The 16,644-nt window shown below is 38.5% G+C and overlaps 1 protein-coding gene across 5 annotated transcripts in view; it reads left to right on the plus strand.

Annotated features, from left to right (window-relative positions):
- Window positions 1-16,644, plus strand: part of DLG2 (discs large MAGUK scaffold protein 2) — a 985,669-nt gene that overhangs the window by 656,260 nt on the left and 312,765 nt on the right. For all 5 annotated transcript variants that reach the window (XM_059492069.1, XM_059492046.1, XM_059492054.1 and 2 more), the window contains one exon: window positions 5,486-5,610. In XM_059492069.1, coding sequence (XP_059348052.1) covers window positions 5,486-5,610 — 125 coding nt within the window. The remainder of the gene's footprint in view (window positions 1-5,485; window positions 5,611-16,644) is intronic.

Genomic DNA, 16,644 nt, shown 5'->3' on the forward strand with positions numbered 1-16,644 from the left:
AAGTCATTTGTAAAAGAAAAGTATTCCAGAAATTTGGCTGTGAACACCAGAGTAGAGGTAGGAAGTGTATAGGAAAAAAAAATTACCCTTAAACCAGTGGGGGGAAAAAACCAAAATTAAACACCAAAATCAAAAGATTATTTAAGTAATAGAGGCTTTGTGATTATGTGTTGTCACCTGAAACAGCTTTCAACCTCTAGAAAACATTTTGGGAAATACAGTTACTCCCTCTGTCTTAGACTTTGCACTGACTAACTGATGGACTCTGAAACTCTGATGGCTTCCTAATACGCTGTGGTGTCAGCATGAGGTTGCAGCAAAAGTTAAGTGAATTCTGTGATGTTCAACTTTTTTTTTTCTCTTACTTGAATGCTAGAGATTTTCAAAATCATGTCAGTTCAGAAGATTCTGAGAAATTATTTTAGGTGCACTGAAGTAATTAACTCACTCAAGAAGCATCTATGTGAGTTCTGCTGTCACCTTATTGATTAGAATTTAAAAGAAATTAAAATGGAGAACAATTTCCATGTAACTGTGGTAAGCCTGCTTAATATGGTAAAATACAAATCACTTATGTTGTAAAATACAATCCCTTTTTCAGAGAAGTACTCAGTCTGCTCTTGATATGCATTTCTGATTTTCTTTCTCCTTCTGGTCTTACATTCTTCCATGATTTTGTTAAAGACTGAGTGACTTTACATCATTCTTGCTTGAGCAGAAAAAAAAGACAAATGAGACACAATAAGGACAAAATAATTTGTAGAATTGTAGTGAAGGCTATCATCGATGCTGAACTGCAATATCATGGTGAAAATAACTTCAGTTGCTCTTGATGTCAGCTAAACTCTGTTCCTACAGAAGAATGTGGAGCACTTCTGTCAACTACTGACAAAATAAAAAGGCTGCAGCCTTATGAAGTTGCAGTATGATATATGGCTGCTCATAGAGGTGTGTAATGGGAGAACACAAGATGGAAGGCTAAGCAAGAAGAAGGATAGGTCTCAAGGCCTTCTAGCTCCCCAAAACCAGTCCCTGCCGGGGGTTCTTATTTATTTTTGTGATCCTTATTTGTAAGTATAACAGTCTTGAGGGAAGAGATTCAAACTGGCCACAACTTACACGTTTTATTTGCTTTCCCTGGCATGTGAATAATCTGTCATCTTATTCTGTCCCCAAGTGTTGTGTTTCAGTGCTGGGAGAAGGTGTAACACCGTCATCTGCAGTCAGACTGTGTGGCTGTCAGAGGTTGTCTGCCACCCCAGGGCCAGAAGAAATACAGCCAGGCCTCCTCTCTGCCCAGGCTGAGCTATAAAGAATTCAGATGGTCCTTGTGGCATGCAAAGCCCTGTTTGAGAAAGTCATAAAGGAGGCAGGCAGGTGTAATAAACCTCAGGACGAAATGCTGACCTTCCCTTCACAGGAGAGCAGGAAGGCGGCCTCAGGGGCTGGGCTGCAAGAAATGGTTTTGATGTGGTAGTTTGACCTAATTTTCTTGGTTTGAAAAGCAAAGCTGAGCCAAGAGACAAATTTGAGCTTGGTGGTAAATCCCTGAGAAGCATGAGATAGCCAGCATGAATAGGAGGAAATTGAGGCAATATTTTGTTTAAACCAAATTGGGCATGTTATGCTATGCTAAGCCTTTTTTCAGTCTGAGTGCATGACTAGAGCCTTGCAACAAAAGGTGGGGAAGGTAGTAAGAAACTAAACTAACAATTAAAAAGTACATTCATCCATCTGTTGCTGTGCAATTTTATGCCAATCTTCCTCGTATAGTCAATAACTAGTTATATGGGGTTTTTATAGTAATTGAGAAATATAGAAATTGAGAGCTTGGACAAAGAGATGGAAAGGTTTAGGTCCAGAGATAATTTAGCTAATAATAATTGAACACAAAATAATTTGGATATGAACCCTTATATAGAATCACAGAATTATGTGTGTGTATATATATATATATATATATTTGCACATGCTAATAATGATGTTTGAGCAATACCATTAAAAGTTTATAGGTCTGGGGCTTGTTCTTCACAATTGTTAGTGTTGGGAAGTTGAAACATCAACAAGTTGTTGAAGTGTTGGGATTTTTGCATAGATTTCTTCTGTTGAAGGATCCTGAAATAAAACAGGCAAACATATTACGGCCTAAATATGAATCTCAATTAAGAAGTATCAGTGGAGTATTCCAAAAGAGAAAGACTTTTCTCAATCAGCTGTTACTACTTCTCATTAAGTATTTATCTGCATTGTCACCAGGCCTCTGAGCTCATTTTTAACTTGCTTTGTAAGCATCCAAGGGATGTAAGGTTTGGAGTAGAAAGAGTACAGTGAATTAACTTGATATTTATGGGGAACCACTCCCAAACATGAATCAGCATGAGAGAAAGCATGAGTGTTCCGCCTTGGAAAATGCCGTGGCTAAGTGATGGTTCAGTGGTTGTTTTGGGCTGCAGGATGGCATTTTCATTGGTTCACATCAAATGGGAGGGACACAGATACGCCAAGAAAAGCTGTGAAGATAATTACCACACTTTTTTTTTTTCTGGAATGGGGACAAAGGAGGTGCAAAAACTAAAGGGTGGGGAACGAAGCCTTGTGGAAATGGTCAGGAAGCATTGCAGTAGTAAACAGTACTTACTGTAACTTGGAATTGCACCTTGACTAGGACAATGAGATTTTAGTCCAGCAACAATATGCTGGAGAACGTGCATGAAGGCAGAGCATGGAGAGAAGCATGAGACACAAGGAGAGATCTGCATGTCAGTATTGCTGCTCAGAACTGAAATACAGTTGCTTTTAACCAGAATGTTCCTGCTGCATTATTTTTCAAACCAAGCTCTCAAAAAGCCATGAATGAATGTAGCTTTGCTTTTAGCCTTGTTGGCTTTGATCTGAGGTACAAAGAAGATTTTTCCATGTAGGCAAGGCAGACCCTTCATAAACTATAGAGGAGGAAAAGAAGTATAATTGCTCTTAACTTTTGCAGCGAGTTTCTGGTGCAGTAAAGCCTTGCAGGGATGTACCTATTTGTCAGGGCAGCTCGTGCCTGACAGCTTGTAGATCCTGTTGATCAAGTCAAGGACTGCAGCCAGAATAATTACTTGAAATGTTCTGGATACAGAAGTGCCAGCGAGGAGTGCTACCCTGTGCTTTTAAAAGGTTGCTCCTAAGGGGCAGATTCAGAAGAGTCTTGCAGTATAACAGATGCACATTTATGGATAAATGTCAAGAATAGCAATAATTCTCCTGAGAAGTGTGCAGCAGTGTTGCCACATCACTGCTTACAGCCAGCGTTGCTGTAGCATTTTTTAGCTCTAAAATGTTAATGGAAAAAGATACAGTAGAAGGAAAAGAGTGCAGAAATTATTTCCTCCTAAAATACCGAGTGCATTTTATGTGTTGAACTGTAACAACTAAGCACACCCCACATAACAGGCAAGCTTTGATAGTTTTTTAAAGCTCTTCAGATACATTTTTTTAAATTGTGGTGTTTCTGTTTGTCTTGTGCTAATATTTATGCCCAGATTTGTCATTGTTACCCTCCTCTTTGCCTTTTCCTATCACAATCAGGTTTTGGAGATTTGAAAATCTACCTCTTTTCAGAAACACAGATTACTGCATATTTTTATAATCTCTCTAAAGTTAATAATAAATACAACAATTTTGTTTTTAGAGATTTTTGATTTTTTTTTATTGCAAATCAGGTATTGCTCAGAATTTCTAGAAATTTGCCCTTTGTTTTACTAATGTTTAGGGATTTTGTTCCAGGTTTCCTGAAGTATGTATAAGTAGTCTTTTCTTCTTTCGTGCTTGACAGTTAGCTTGATTATTAATGTGTCATATAGAAAGGGTTTCAGGAAAACACTCCTAAAGTATTTAGAGAGTAAATGTTACTGTAAAATGTGCTGTATAATTAGGTATGTGTTAAAATATTGGAAGAACAGCCCGAATCTGAGATGATCCTAATGATGAAAGGGAGATTAAATCAAGGATTTATAATGCTGGCCTGGAGGTGTTTGCTAACTACAGAAAATATATACAGAGTGTTTCAGTACTGAAATGATTTCCACATTATAGCTGGCTGAGAAGCATTGCAATATGTGCAGTCCTAAACCCATTTCCTTGGATTATAAATTAGTTCACAATTATATGCTGACAGCAGAGCTGCACATTGTGTGTTCATCTCTTGGGTAATGAGAACTGCATCTCTTGTGAATGCAGAATACTGATAACAGCATTCAGAATCTGACATGCTGCAAGCAGGCAACATGGAGGCTTTCACACACAAAATGCATCACATTGAGTGCATTGAAGTACAGTTGAAAAATGCAGAAGTGACATTTGATTTAAATTATTTAGAAAAAAAATGTATGGAGCTGCCATTTTTATTAATAACTTCCCTCACTAGAACAGAACTAGATACGTGATCACAAGCAGCAGTAAAAGAAACCAACTCCCAGTAGACTGAGAAGTAATGAAAGAAAAGTATTTTGGTGCCCTAAATAGACTTCATTTGCAGTACATATTCTGCAATATGTATGTAGTTATATCACTGTGATAAGTCTAAATACCTAACTGAAAATACTTTTGGCTGAGAGGCCCTTAAAGAAAAGCACGTATTGCATTGAATTTTATGACATTCCCTATGCATTACGGGTTCTTAAACCCATATCTACCTTTCTATAAATAAGAAAGAATCCCTTGGGAAAAAAAAATTAATTCAAAGAGGAAAAAAAAACAAAACATGTACTTAAGGTTGACTTATATAGAAAAAGCATTATTAATACATACTTCCAAAAAAGAATTAGAATTGTGGTTTTGAAATGTGTGTGAAAAACAGTGACTTAATTTGAAAGAGCATGTATGTGTGTACATATCTATTTATCTTTCATGATATTCTCACAAATAGTATAAACAACAAGCGAGATTATTGAGTAGAGTCTTATAATATCTTTCAAAAATTTTGTCCTGGCAGATCAGTACGATGAAAGAAGTACTCTTGTTTTGTAGAATTTTTTTGTTTGTTTTTGAAGCATGTCAGTCTTCAACAGAAACTAGTATAATAAAATACTTCAGGGTTAGATGTTTTTCACTGTTTCTGTTTATAAATGACAGTTATTTTGAAAGTCTTTTTTCAAAGCTCTGAAATGTTTTTAGCCTCTAGCTCTCATTGACTTGGATGAATTAATATTGGAGTTCAGATGCTAATTTATGTGACTGCTTTTGAAAACAAATTTAGGTCAAATCCTGTTTCTGTAGGAGTATCCATTAACTCTGTCATTAGCTCCAGGAAACCTTTCTGTTCACAGCCTCTGTTCTTTAACTGACAATTAATTTTTTCAGGCTGAGTCACCTGGATTCAAGTATGGAGTTGCCAAATAGTGTGCTTTCTTTAAGAAGCAAGGTTCCTTTTCCATGCAATGCAAATGAATTCTGCAGAAATCTAGCATCTGAGTGATGGATTTACTTTTTATTATTTTTCCAGGGAAATTCTGGCCTGGGGTTCAGTATTGCTGGAGGAACAGATAACCCACACATTGGGGATGATCCTGGGATATTCATTACTAAGATTATACCAGGAGGAGCTGCAGCAGAGGATGGAAGACTCAGGTAAAAACAAACTTATTACATGTGTTTGGAAACAAAATGTGTAATTATTATAATGGTTCTCTGGGAGCCACATGCCAACTGGATCTTTCATGGGGTCAGGGGAAGCAAATGACATGACTGGAGTCTCCTTTCTGCTAAGACAGCTGACTGAAGGAGCTTAGAGCAACTGAATAAGGGTAGTTAAATCCTGTATTAGAGAGAGCACTTGATGGTGCCACCTCCTTCTTAGTAGCAGGTATTTACTTTAGTGCAAAAGGTGAGATGGGGGCAGCAGGAGGAAACCTGAATATCATCATGCAAGTCTTCTCTGCCTGGCCTTTGTGTGGTCATGGCTCAAGAGCTACGCATTGGTCTTATACATTAAGCTATCAAGACTTCCCAAACTACAAAGCCATTTCTAAATAATCATAGCTATTTGTAGGTGCTTCCTGTTATTTGGCTGCAGTAGTGAGATGTGTTTACTGCTGTTTCCAAACATTATTTTGTTCCATGAGGATGTGATGGCTCTGCTGTATGTTGTGAGTCATCTCCGGAGTGGTCTGTTGCTTTAGAGCCTGAAACAAACCTACAGATCCCTTGATGGCGTTCTCAAATACATGGCAGCATCTCCCTTAAACAAGGGGAACCATAGAAGTGCTTGTAATGGTCTTTCCTTATGGACCAAATGCAGAAAGGCTTCCATCTATCAAAGAAGCTGCCATCTTGCTGTTGGTTGTGCAGCCTGCTAATGCTCCCAAAAAGCCAGTTTAACTGGAAAAACTTGGGATAAAATTTTGATGCTTTCATGGTTTCAGCATTGAAATCAGCTCTGAGAGCCTTTGCCAAAAACAGATGCTCTAAAATTCATAAAATGTACCAGATGGTAACAACATTTTTCCTGAAGCCTTTTCCTTTAATTCAAAGCTAAAAGTAAGGGGAATTGGCCAGTTTAATGAGCAAATTTGAGATATTTCTTATGCTACAGTAATAATTTGATTTTGGAAATGATTTATTTTTTTTCACTATGATAGTGATGAGGAGTCATGGTGGTTGGCAGTGCCTGAAGAATTTAGTTTTAACTGAGATTACAGGTAAAAGGAATGGGACTAATATCATGTAACTTTATGACTAAAATGCAGCTATCTACTCCTAAGCTAGTCTCAAGAAAAACCTAAGCATTTCTAGGTTGTGATTAATTTCATCCTAAAGCCAATGCCTAAAATAGAACAGAAGAATAAAAGAGCCTCTATTTTCATTAGTGACTCAAATGAAAAGGAGTTTCTTTGCCTAGTCCAGCTGTATTGATCTGTAATGTAATGTCTGTGTTGGGCCAGATGAGCTTCATGGAAAACGCAGCATGAAAAAACAGCAGTGTTTGGAAATCATATAAAATAGACATGATGAACAACATAAAAGGGGTCTTAAACCTGAAACTGTCTTTCTACTAAAAAAAGAATTCCTTGCAAAAAGCAATGGTATCTTTTTAGAGAATTTTTAATTACATATGAAAACCTTTTTAGTTCAAGCTATTAAGAAGACAGAAGCAATTGCAGTATTCTGCTATCTTTGTAAAAAATCAAATATTTCATAACTCATCCCTGTATTAAACAACTGCTGTAGATTCTACTCATGATTATTTCTGTGTTGTAAACATCTTGGAAAGACCTTCTAAACCCAGAAAAAGTAGCATACTAAGGAAATTCATTAATCGTTTTTAAGATTAGATATGGCAAACTTTGTGTTTTGTAATCTAAGTTTAGCAGTACAACTATAATTATCTTATTACTAAGACTTATATAATGTTTTAAACATATATTTGGTATGGGCATTCTTCCTACTCTCAGATTTTAGGAAGATTCTCCTTTCCTTGTTTTATCTGGCAAATGGGTTTCACTTTGCTGCAAAGTCACAATTCTGTCACTTTTTAGGAACACCTGAAAATGTAGTTATCACTGGTCATTACTGATATGTCCCTGAAGGGCCATATCCTGGGACAGTCTTCACTGACTTACACAATAATTAATTTTTGATAACAGAGAGTTTATCAGCTGGGGCCACTCTGTAGGAACAAAAGCTTAACAACATGCAAAAACAACTACTAAGGGTAGTGATAACAGGTTTCTTAGCAAAATCCCAAATTTTAATTATCTGAGAATGGGAGATTGGTGTTTATTGGCTGAAAAAATATATACCTTTTTTGTCTACTTTTCTTTCACACTCTACCTGAAGATAATCTACATTATATAGCAGTGTGGGCTGTCTGAACTGGCTTCTATATCTGCTGTCTGGTTTTAATCATAAAAGGCTGTAAAATCACTTCCACTGCATTTTACATGATGTCCCTTTGATCTACCTTAGCTGAGTGAAGTTCTTCAAACAGTAAGACTATGAAAGCAACCTGTAAGAAATTGACTTCATGCTCCAGAACCTTGGGAATATTTTACATGAATGTATGGGTTGACAGTGGAGGAGTAGGTCAACTGAAGTTTCACCGAAATCCAACAAAAGCAAATGCAGCCTAGTGCACCTGGGAAGGCATAATTCTTCAGTGGTAGATGTACAAGTACATAAATATCAGATATAAACACCTGATGGGAGGGAGTGAAGATAAAGAAGCCAGACTTTTATCAGTGTCCAGTAACAGGGCAAGAAGCAACAGACAACAAGCACATGAAATTTCATCTTATCATCAAGAAAATCTTTTTTTATGGTAAGAGTTGCTGGACACAGGTAACTCAGAGAAGTTGTGTGGTATCCATCCTTGGAGATATTTTATGGTTAAACATGTTCCTGGACAACTTGAAGCAAGTAAACTTGCTTCAGTGAAGAGGGTTTGACAATGGGCTCTCAAGAGATGCTTTCCAACTTAAATGACACTGTGGTTCTTAAATTTGGCCTCTGCCAGCAGTGTGCTCTGGCAGCACCTTAGACCAGCATCAAGGTGAGCAGAGATGCACAAAGAAAGGACAGGAAGCAACAGTCACATGTTGCAATAAGGAAAATTCCACTTGTGTCTGAGGACAAAAAAAAGAGATCTCTTTAATGTAACTTGTGATTCCATCAGATTATGGAATCTTTCTTCTCCAAGAGGTTCAAAATTCATCTGGATAAATTCCTAAGCTATATGATTGACCTTTCAAATTAGTCCTGCTTTGGGCAGGAGATGGGACTAAATGACCTCCAAAGGTCCCTTCCAACCTGAATTGTTCTCCAGATTTATTCACAGATTACTCTTGTGAATAAAACCTGAGTGTAAGACTGCAACAAAGGTGATTAAATTCCTGGAGCTTTCCTTTAGTGGAGGAAAACCTTTTATTCCTTTTATTGACAATAGGTGCAATGTATAGTACAGGTTTGTGTCCCTTCATGACCTATATCTCTGCTTTAAAAATAGCTATAATTATCAGTCACTTTAGATTTCACTCATCTTCATAAAAATTCCCTTTTTTGAGAGACTTCTTGAAGTTTCAAAAACCAGAGTTGCACAGAACCACAGGACATCTCAAGTTGGAAGGGATAATAAGGATAATTGAGTCCAACTCCCTGCTTACTTCAGGACTACTACTAAAACTAAACCATGTAACTGAGAGCATTGTCCAGATGCTCCTTGAGCTCTGTCAGGTGTGGTGCTGCAACCATTTCGCTAGGAAGCCTCTTCCAGGGATGGACCATGCTTTGAGTGGAGAATCTTTTCCTCATATCTAGTCTGTATTTCCCCAGAGCAGCTTTGTTCCTTTTCCTCATGTCCTGTTGCTGGTCACCAGACGGGGTGACCAGCACCCCCACTAGTGCTCTCCCCAAGGAAGTACTAATGGATATGTTTATGTACTACTCTCCCTGAAATTCCCTGTTCTACTGGCTGTAGAACAGTGTAAGAACCATCACACTGCGCAACTCAGATTTTAGAAGACATTTAGATCAGTACACTATTGCTTCATCTTGCAGAATAAAGCTGCGGATATAGTGTAAGTTACATATGTAGTAAATAATATAAAATATATCACTTGATGGAATTTTAAGAACAATTTTAGATTCAATTGTTTAGCTAAATGGGACTATAACAACCTTGGAACTAAATGGAGATTATTTTTTTCTCTGAATGCTTCATGCCATATTTCTCTGAAGACTGGAGTTTCAAGTCAGGGATAGACAGAGAATATAAACCCTCTGAAAGTAGCAGTCATTCCCACTGAGTTGAAAAAGAATTTCTCTCTACAGTTTGATCTTTTAAGACTTTTGATGCATAAAAACTTCCTCTTCTGTCTCATTAATGTTGGTTGTCAATGGGCAAACATCTACTTTTTAATATAGAAGCTCTGAATTTGGACTTTTCTTCTCTGGAAGAAAGAGAATTCCAGTACTTAGGGCTCAGTGCCTTGTTTTATTTGTATTTGTGTCAGAGAAAAAAAAACAGTGTTTCTTTCATTTGCCTACATAAAGCAAAGAACTTCAATGTATCATATTCAGTAGTTACTTCTTTTGGATCATCCATTATAAGTGAACCTCTGGCTTCTAAAAGGCAACACATTAATCTTTCTGTGGAAACAAGAGGGATCAGCTTTTGGAACTAGAAGCACAGTTTAGTGGCAGAACTTTATTGGGGGGAAGAAAATGACTTAAAGAATGACGCAAAGCTTTCAATTATGATCAAGTTTAAAAGAGCACAGACTCACAAAATATTAATACATTTTTAGCAATCATGAATCAAAACTATTTTGAGTCAAGAATCAGTCTTGCTGATTATAGTTTCTTGCAGTCTAAATTTGATTTTATGGTAGAGCTAACTTTCTCAAAAAGCTTTCTTGCTCTACAGGAAAGAGAGGGTCAGATGGGTTTCTTATATATTGCTATCACAAATGCACTTTTCCTTCTTGAAAAGACAAGTTTGAAAATGAGAGTTTTTAAAGGTCTTAGGATCTAAAAAAGTAAATAAAACCATCTTGTATGGAACAAGAATTCAAATCTGACATTTTATACCAATGACTTGGTCACAGGAATCTTACTGAGCCTATGATACTCAAGTCAGTTATTGCATATGTGACAGAATATTAATGAGGGGGACTTTGAGGTAGATTTGGACAGTCTTGAGCTTCACTTTCAAGGGTTAATGTTGAACCAGAAGTTATTTTGATATTTAAGCCTGAGATGTACTCAAGAGGAAAGAGGGTTGATACGGGAGCTGAGTCCAAGGGAAGAAATTGGCTGTGCCTGGGAGGATGCACAGTGCCCTGGTTAGCTGCCCAGACCTGTGGCTGTTTCCTTCATTCTTTCTTCTAGGAAACTGATTTCCAATCTCTTCCCATTTGTGAACCTATCAATTGTTTTTCCTTAAAAGCACAGACATTTGTAAGGAGAACTTCAACATGTTGAGAAAAATCAGATCAATTGAGAGTTACCTTTGGCAGACTAATCAGAAACAGCACTGGTAGCCCCAGCTAGCTGAATGTCATAGGTTAAAATGTTCTAAGGCTGTGCATTGATGTTCTTTCATTAGTTAATGTATCTTTCCTTTTCTTTAATTACTGACTGCTAGGAGATTTTGTGTTGTAAAACTGCAGCATTTTTTAGGCATGCTGTGTTGCCCAGTCGTCACCCTGACAGTTTTCCCCATTGGATTTCCCTCCTGCCCTTAGCTCTCAAAGTGACTTGGTGTGAGGAAAGGAGCATTACACACATGCTAATGGCAGGAGACAAGAAGCAAAATAACTTGCCTTCGGTCATCCAGTAAATCATGTTTGGAGAAAGTTTGGAATAGAGTAGTGATTCCTTCTCTCATGTTTCTGTGCCATGTTGTCAACTAAACTGCTGTCAAGTGTCAAAGATTATAAATTTATGTAGCTATATGTAGCAACAGAGGAACTCTGAAGACCCTGTCTCATGGATATTTGTGGGGGGGGAAAAAAAAGATTGTGTCCTGATCAAAATTTTAAAATAAGTCTGTGTTTCACTAAAATGAAACAGAGAGGAAAAACTGTGATTTCATGCTATTAATTCAAAGCTTGAAAACTGGAATTAAAAAACACTGAAGTCCAGATCTTTCCAGCAGCAGGCACACAGTTGTTACCACTTGGTGTCCACTTGTAGCTCTAGATTGCTTGCTAAAAACTGAATTGAAAATGATGCTATGAGGCCTTTTCAGATTAATGTTAAGAGCCCTTCCCAGGCGGGATCGTGTTCTTTACAAGCGTGTCATGTGCCTCTACTACAGCTGGGGAATTGGCTTTACTCCACCATCCTTATATATGAAAACAGAAGTGTGTCTGCTTTGTGATTAGCTGCCTAAGTCCCTGTTAACTTCTGATCTTGTACTAAGCCTATCAGTACCAGGTCTATGCGCGTTGCAATGGCACACGGCTTGTTCAGGATGTTGTTATAATTATGGTGCTGCCACAAAACACTGATTCATATCTGCGCTGTTTACAGGCCTTTGACAATGCTATTAGTTCAGTACATAATTTAGCAGTAAGTTAATAAAGAGGCATTCACCCTATTAGGCAAAGCATGCTTGCTTTGCAGACAGTCATAAATTAGATCATGAAATATTGACTGTTCACTCTGTCCTGGTTTGTGTTAGGAAATTTGATCTTATTAACTCTGTTTGTCTGTGTAGCTGTATCTTTTTTGAGCTACCATGGAATTGAAAAATAAAAAGAATTACCATGTGCAATCTACATGAAAAAGGCAGGTCACAAAATCCAAATCTGATTTTCCTACGTTATTTTCAAAGTTGAACACATCTTACTGTAGTGCACATATTAAGTTAACAACTTATATATCTTACCATCAGTGGAATATTGGACCATGTAATTTTGTTCTCTGTCCTCTGCACCACTTCATTTTTGGTTGGCTGCATCCTTTTTTCTTTCATTTTCCTATGTGAATTTTGCATTCTTTCTTCAGTATTGCAGATCCCCAGTGTGTCTCTGAATTGGTTTATACTGTATTATTTATCATTATTTATATTATGCTTTTCCTATTTTGAAAATAGGGTTATAGGCTGTAAAAATCCTTTTATGAGATACAAGGAAAGTGAAACTATTTTTTAACAGCCAAATTGTCAGGTAAAGAGGATAGAAGTTAATGAGTAATGAAAGGTACCTCTCTGCATTGTGGTATTTGAAGCTGATGAATTTTATAGACTCTTTATAGACATCGGTGATGGACATTTTTACAGAAGTTTTCCTTTGTAGCACAAAGCATCAGTACCTTCTTCCCCCGTACATTTCTGAGCTGTTTTCCATTAATTGAATTCCACTGCTTGTGACTAACTCTGAAGCAAATTAGCATGGTACTAGGACTCTAGCTTATGTAATGCCCATTGCACTGGAAATTCCCTGCAGTGGTACTGAACTGGTTAACTGGAGGTCTCTCTCCAAAGAGTTCTTTCATTACCCATCCTGTCTGAATTACAGTCACCCCAGAGTGCTGCAGTAGCAGAACAGCATCATGCAGCCAAATCTAAGTGATTGTTTCATCAACATGTTTGCATTAATACTGCAGTTACGAGTTTAGGTAGCTCAGTGACAATTCATCTGGAAGAAGCTTTCTGTGGTTGCATACCTTAGAAACCATCAGCTTTCTGTGGACTCTAGTATTAGTCAAGGAAAAAAAATTCACATCTCTTCCTGTATTCAACAGGTGTAACACTCTAGGGTGCCACTGAATTTTTCATTTCTTTCAATTTTAATGAAACCTGAAAATACTATTTTAGATTAAAAAATAAACTGACTTAAGTGACCATAAAAAAAAATAAAAAAGTTCCTTTTAAGCAGCAAATATCTAATTTTAAATATTCTAAGAAAAAACTTGGTCAACATTTTGTTTCTGACAGCCAAAACCACTAGTACATGGTGAGACAGTTCATAGTCTGTCAACACTCCTGGCTGCGGTTTGCATAAAGAATTTGGACTTTCAGACTTTAGCCAAGACATGTTTTCTGACAGTACATCATCATTGTTACATTCCTTACTGCACTTTTACTGCAGCTGTTAGAGCAAGGGTGCCCCAGAATATTGGAGTTTCAGTGTCAAATTTGCAAGATGTAGGAAAACTTTGTTTCTATGTGCTACTCATGTCATGCCAGCCTGTATGTTCCTCCAAATGATAGCAACACAACCAGCTTGGTGTTTTCTCTGTGAGGTACCTTTCTGCACTCTACTCTGAGTTGCAGCTGTGTTGTATGCAACCTAATGGTACTGATGCTCTGAAGCTGGTGGAGGTTCTTACTGAACTTACTGAACAATGTGTTTTCTCCTCCTCCATTTGTTTTAAGGCTGCACCTATGCTGGGAATAGCTATTCCAATCACACCTAAGCAGGAGGGAGGGTTTTCTGCTTGTCGGTGCAAGCACAGTGCTGCTCGTTTTGTGCTCAACTTGCTGGGCCTGATCTTTGGTAACACTTTTCTTCTTTTGTGCTCAAGTTTCCCCATTTGTAAAATGGATACAGTGATCATTATCTTTGCCTCACGGGGGTTGTTGTGAAGCTAAAACGAGTTCATATTTGCAAAACCCTTTGAGAGCCCCAGATGAAAAGCACTTGTAAAAATCCTGAACCTGGGATTGCCTCCTGGGTTATCTGTTGTAACTGGTTTTCCTGCACAAACCTGAATGTGCTGCAGTCTCTGCTGGTGTCAGCTGGGAGGATTTTAACTCGGATTGAGGAACAGCTGAGCATTTCAGTGCCTTCAGCAGGCAAAGCACACCTTGGTCCCAGGTCAGTGTCTCGGCTGTCCCCTGGCTGGACACGCCGCAGCCTGGCCCAGAGTGCTGCCATTCCCCGGGCTCTGGGCCCACAGCCCCCGTGGCACTGGGGACAGCTGGACCAGGGGCTCTGAGGGTAAGTCAGGGCTGCAGAGCCAGAGCTGTCCCTGCCCTCACCACACCTACAGCACCTGGCCCGCGGCACTTCCAGTACCTGCCAAGCAGCCCTGCAGCTGGGAGGAGTTTGGCTGCTTCCCGATGCCCTCATTCATCCTAGGCTTTACAGAGATTTGTTTTCTTTCCCTTTCCTTTATCCCAACACCTTCCTCTCACAACACCCCACAGCTACCTACACCTCCTTCTGCTCATCCTTCACCTCTCCAGTGTTCCACTCCGGCCTCAGCTGTTGACAGGCAGATATGAGTCCTTGTCGTGGGAGCAGCAATTTTCGTTCTGGCCACCATTAGAGGCTGCCAGAGCTGCTCGGATCCAGCCGAGCCAGCAGCAGTGCTGGATGTACTGGGAACTCCAGCACTCGGCTGCTAGTAGGAGTAGTTGCTGAAGGAAAGCATCGTTCATGGCACTGGCAGGAGACGAGACGCAGAGAGACTGAAGATAACTTGGGAGTTAGAGAACGGACAGAGGAATGGAAAAATGTGGTAAGAGCTAATCAAAACTGAGGATTAAGCTGGATGAGAAATATAGAGGGAGAAGAAATGCAGGGTGGGGCAATATTTTGGGAGAGGGGAATAGAAAAAGTAAACATTAGTTCCTATAATTCTTGCAAGAGGTTAATAAAATTTGATACAAGTTTGAGCGCATTTAAGAGAATGCTTATGGATCCCCTTCCAGTCCCAGCATCCTGCCCACCCTTCGCATGCCCCCTCCCCTTCCTGCTTTGTCCTGCCCATGCTTCCCTGTCTGCTTCCTCAGCCATCCCCTTGCTGCCATGGAACACAGACATTTAAACACAGCTGTGGGCTGGCTGGGGCTGCTGGCTGGGCAGTGTCTGCAGGCATTAACCTGGTGGAGCTGCTGGTCTCAGTCTCCTTGTGCCTGTGTCTGTTCTGCACTGCTGAAAATCTTTTGCTTTTAGTAAAGTTGTGCTTCATTTCCAGTAAGTTGAGGTGGGAAGCAGATATGCAAAGTGCAAAATTTTCTTCTATGTTTGGACAATTATTTTGATTTGTCTTTTATACTTGTGTGTCTGGTTCACTTCCAACCCAGCAGCTTTACCTGGATGTATGTTTGTGTATTGGAGTCCCAAACTCTGTTTGAAGAGGATGCTAATTATGCAGAGGACATTTTGAAATGAATAACGTGGGAAGTGTAAGATCATAAACTCTGTACAAAATTACCACAGGTGTGGCTTACCTAGCAAGAGAGTTAATTTGCCTTGAGTTATTCTGGCCAAGCAATAACTGAGAGCTTGATGGCACAGAAAATAATTTCATTATAAATGATTTAGAACATCTGTACCTCCAAACTCATTATGCAGTGACAGGGTATCATTCTGTTTTCAGGATGTTTGTGATAAAGGAAAATAAATGATGAAAGAAGAGGTCCTCCTGCTGTAGATGTACTTATACTTGAGTTTTATTCTAGAAGTTTATGCTTGAGTCTGTGTACAAATTGAATGGGTGTCAGGTGCTCCTCCCCTCAAGCCCATGTAGCTACACCCTGTGAGATGAGCTACCATCAGTTAATAACTACTCCCCATGCTCAAAGTGAGTATTAGGAGATGCAGCTCTTCTGGGAGGCATCAGACTGAGTGGGCTTTTGCTTCTCTCCTTGTGCTGCATGGGGATTGTATGTGAGACGTTTTTAACCTCTTGGATTTTTATCACACACAGAAAGAACAGAACTTCATTTTAGTGTTGTTGGCTCAGCCATCAAGTAGATATATGAGAAATTTTATCTGCATAGGTTGTTTTTCTTTTGTTATTTTTTTCCAATGGCAAAGATTTAGAGGATTACATTTGCAGCTGATTTAGAATATACTGACATTTTTAGCACCTGAATATTATTGACCATCTTGCATTCTGCCTTTATGAGTAGATTTGAAATAATACCAAGTCAATATTGTTCCAAATTTCAAAATTAATATTGATTTAGAAATCAATAGTGGGACACTATTATTGTAATCATTTTCATAAGAAATATTATTATTTGAAGCTGAAGTTTCTTAAATTATATGAATGATCATTGCATGGTATTAGTTTTGACATTTTGGTAAGAAATTCATTCCTACAGCTAAAAATTGCCTTGAATCTCTTTACCAAGTGATTTTTTTTAATCAGGAATTTAAAATATAAATAATTACTGCATTTGGCAGCATTACATTTTTAAAAGTT

The sequence above is a fragment of the Ammospiza nelsoni genome, chromosome 2 (assembly GCF_027579445.1).
Source record: "Ammospiza nelsoni isolate bAmmNel1 chromosome 2, bAmmNel1.pri, whole genome shotgun sequence".
NCBI lineage: Eukaryota > Metazoa > Chordata > Aves > Passeriformes > Passerellidae > Ammospiza > Ammospiza nelsoni.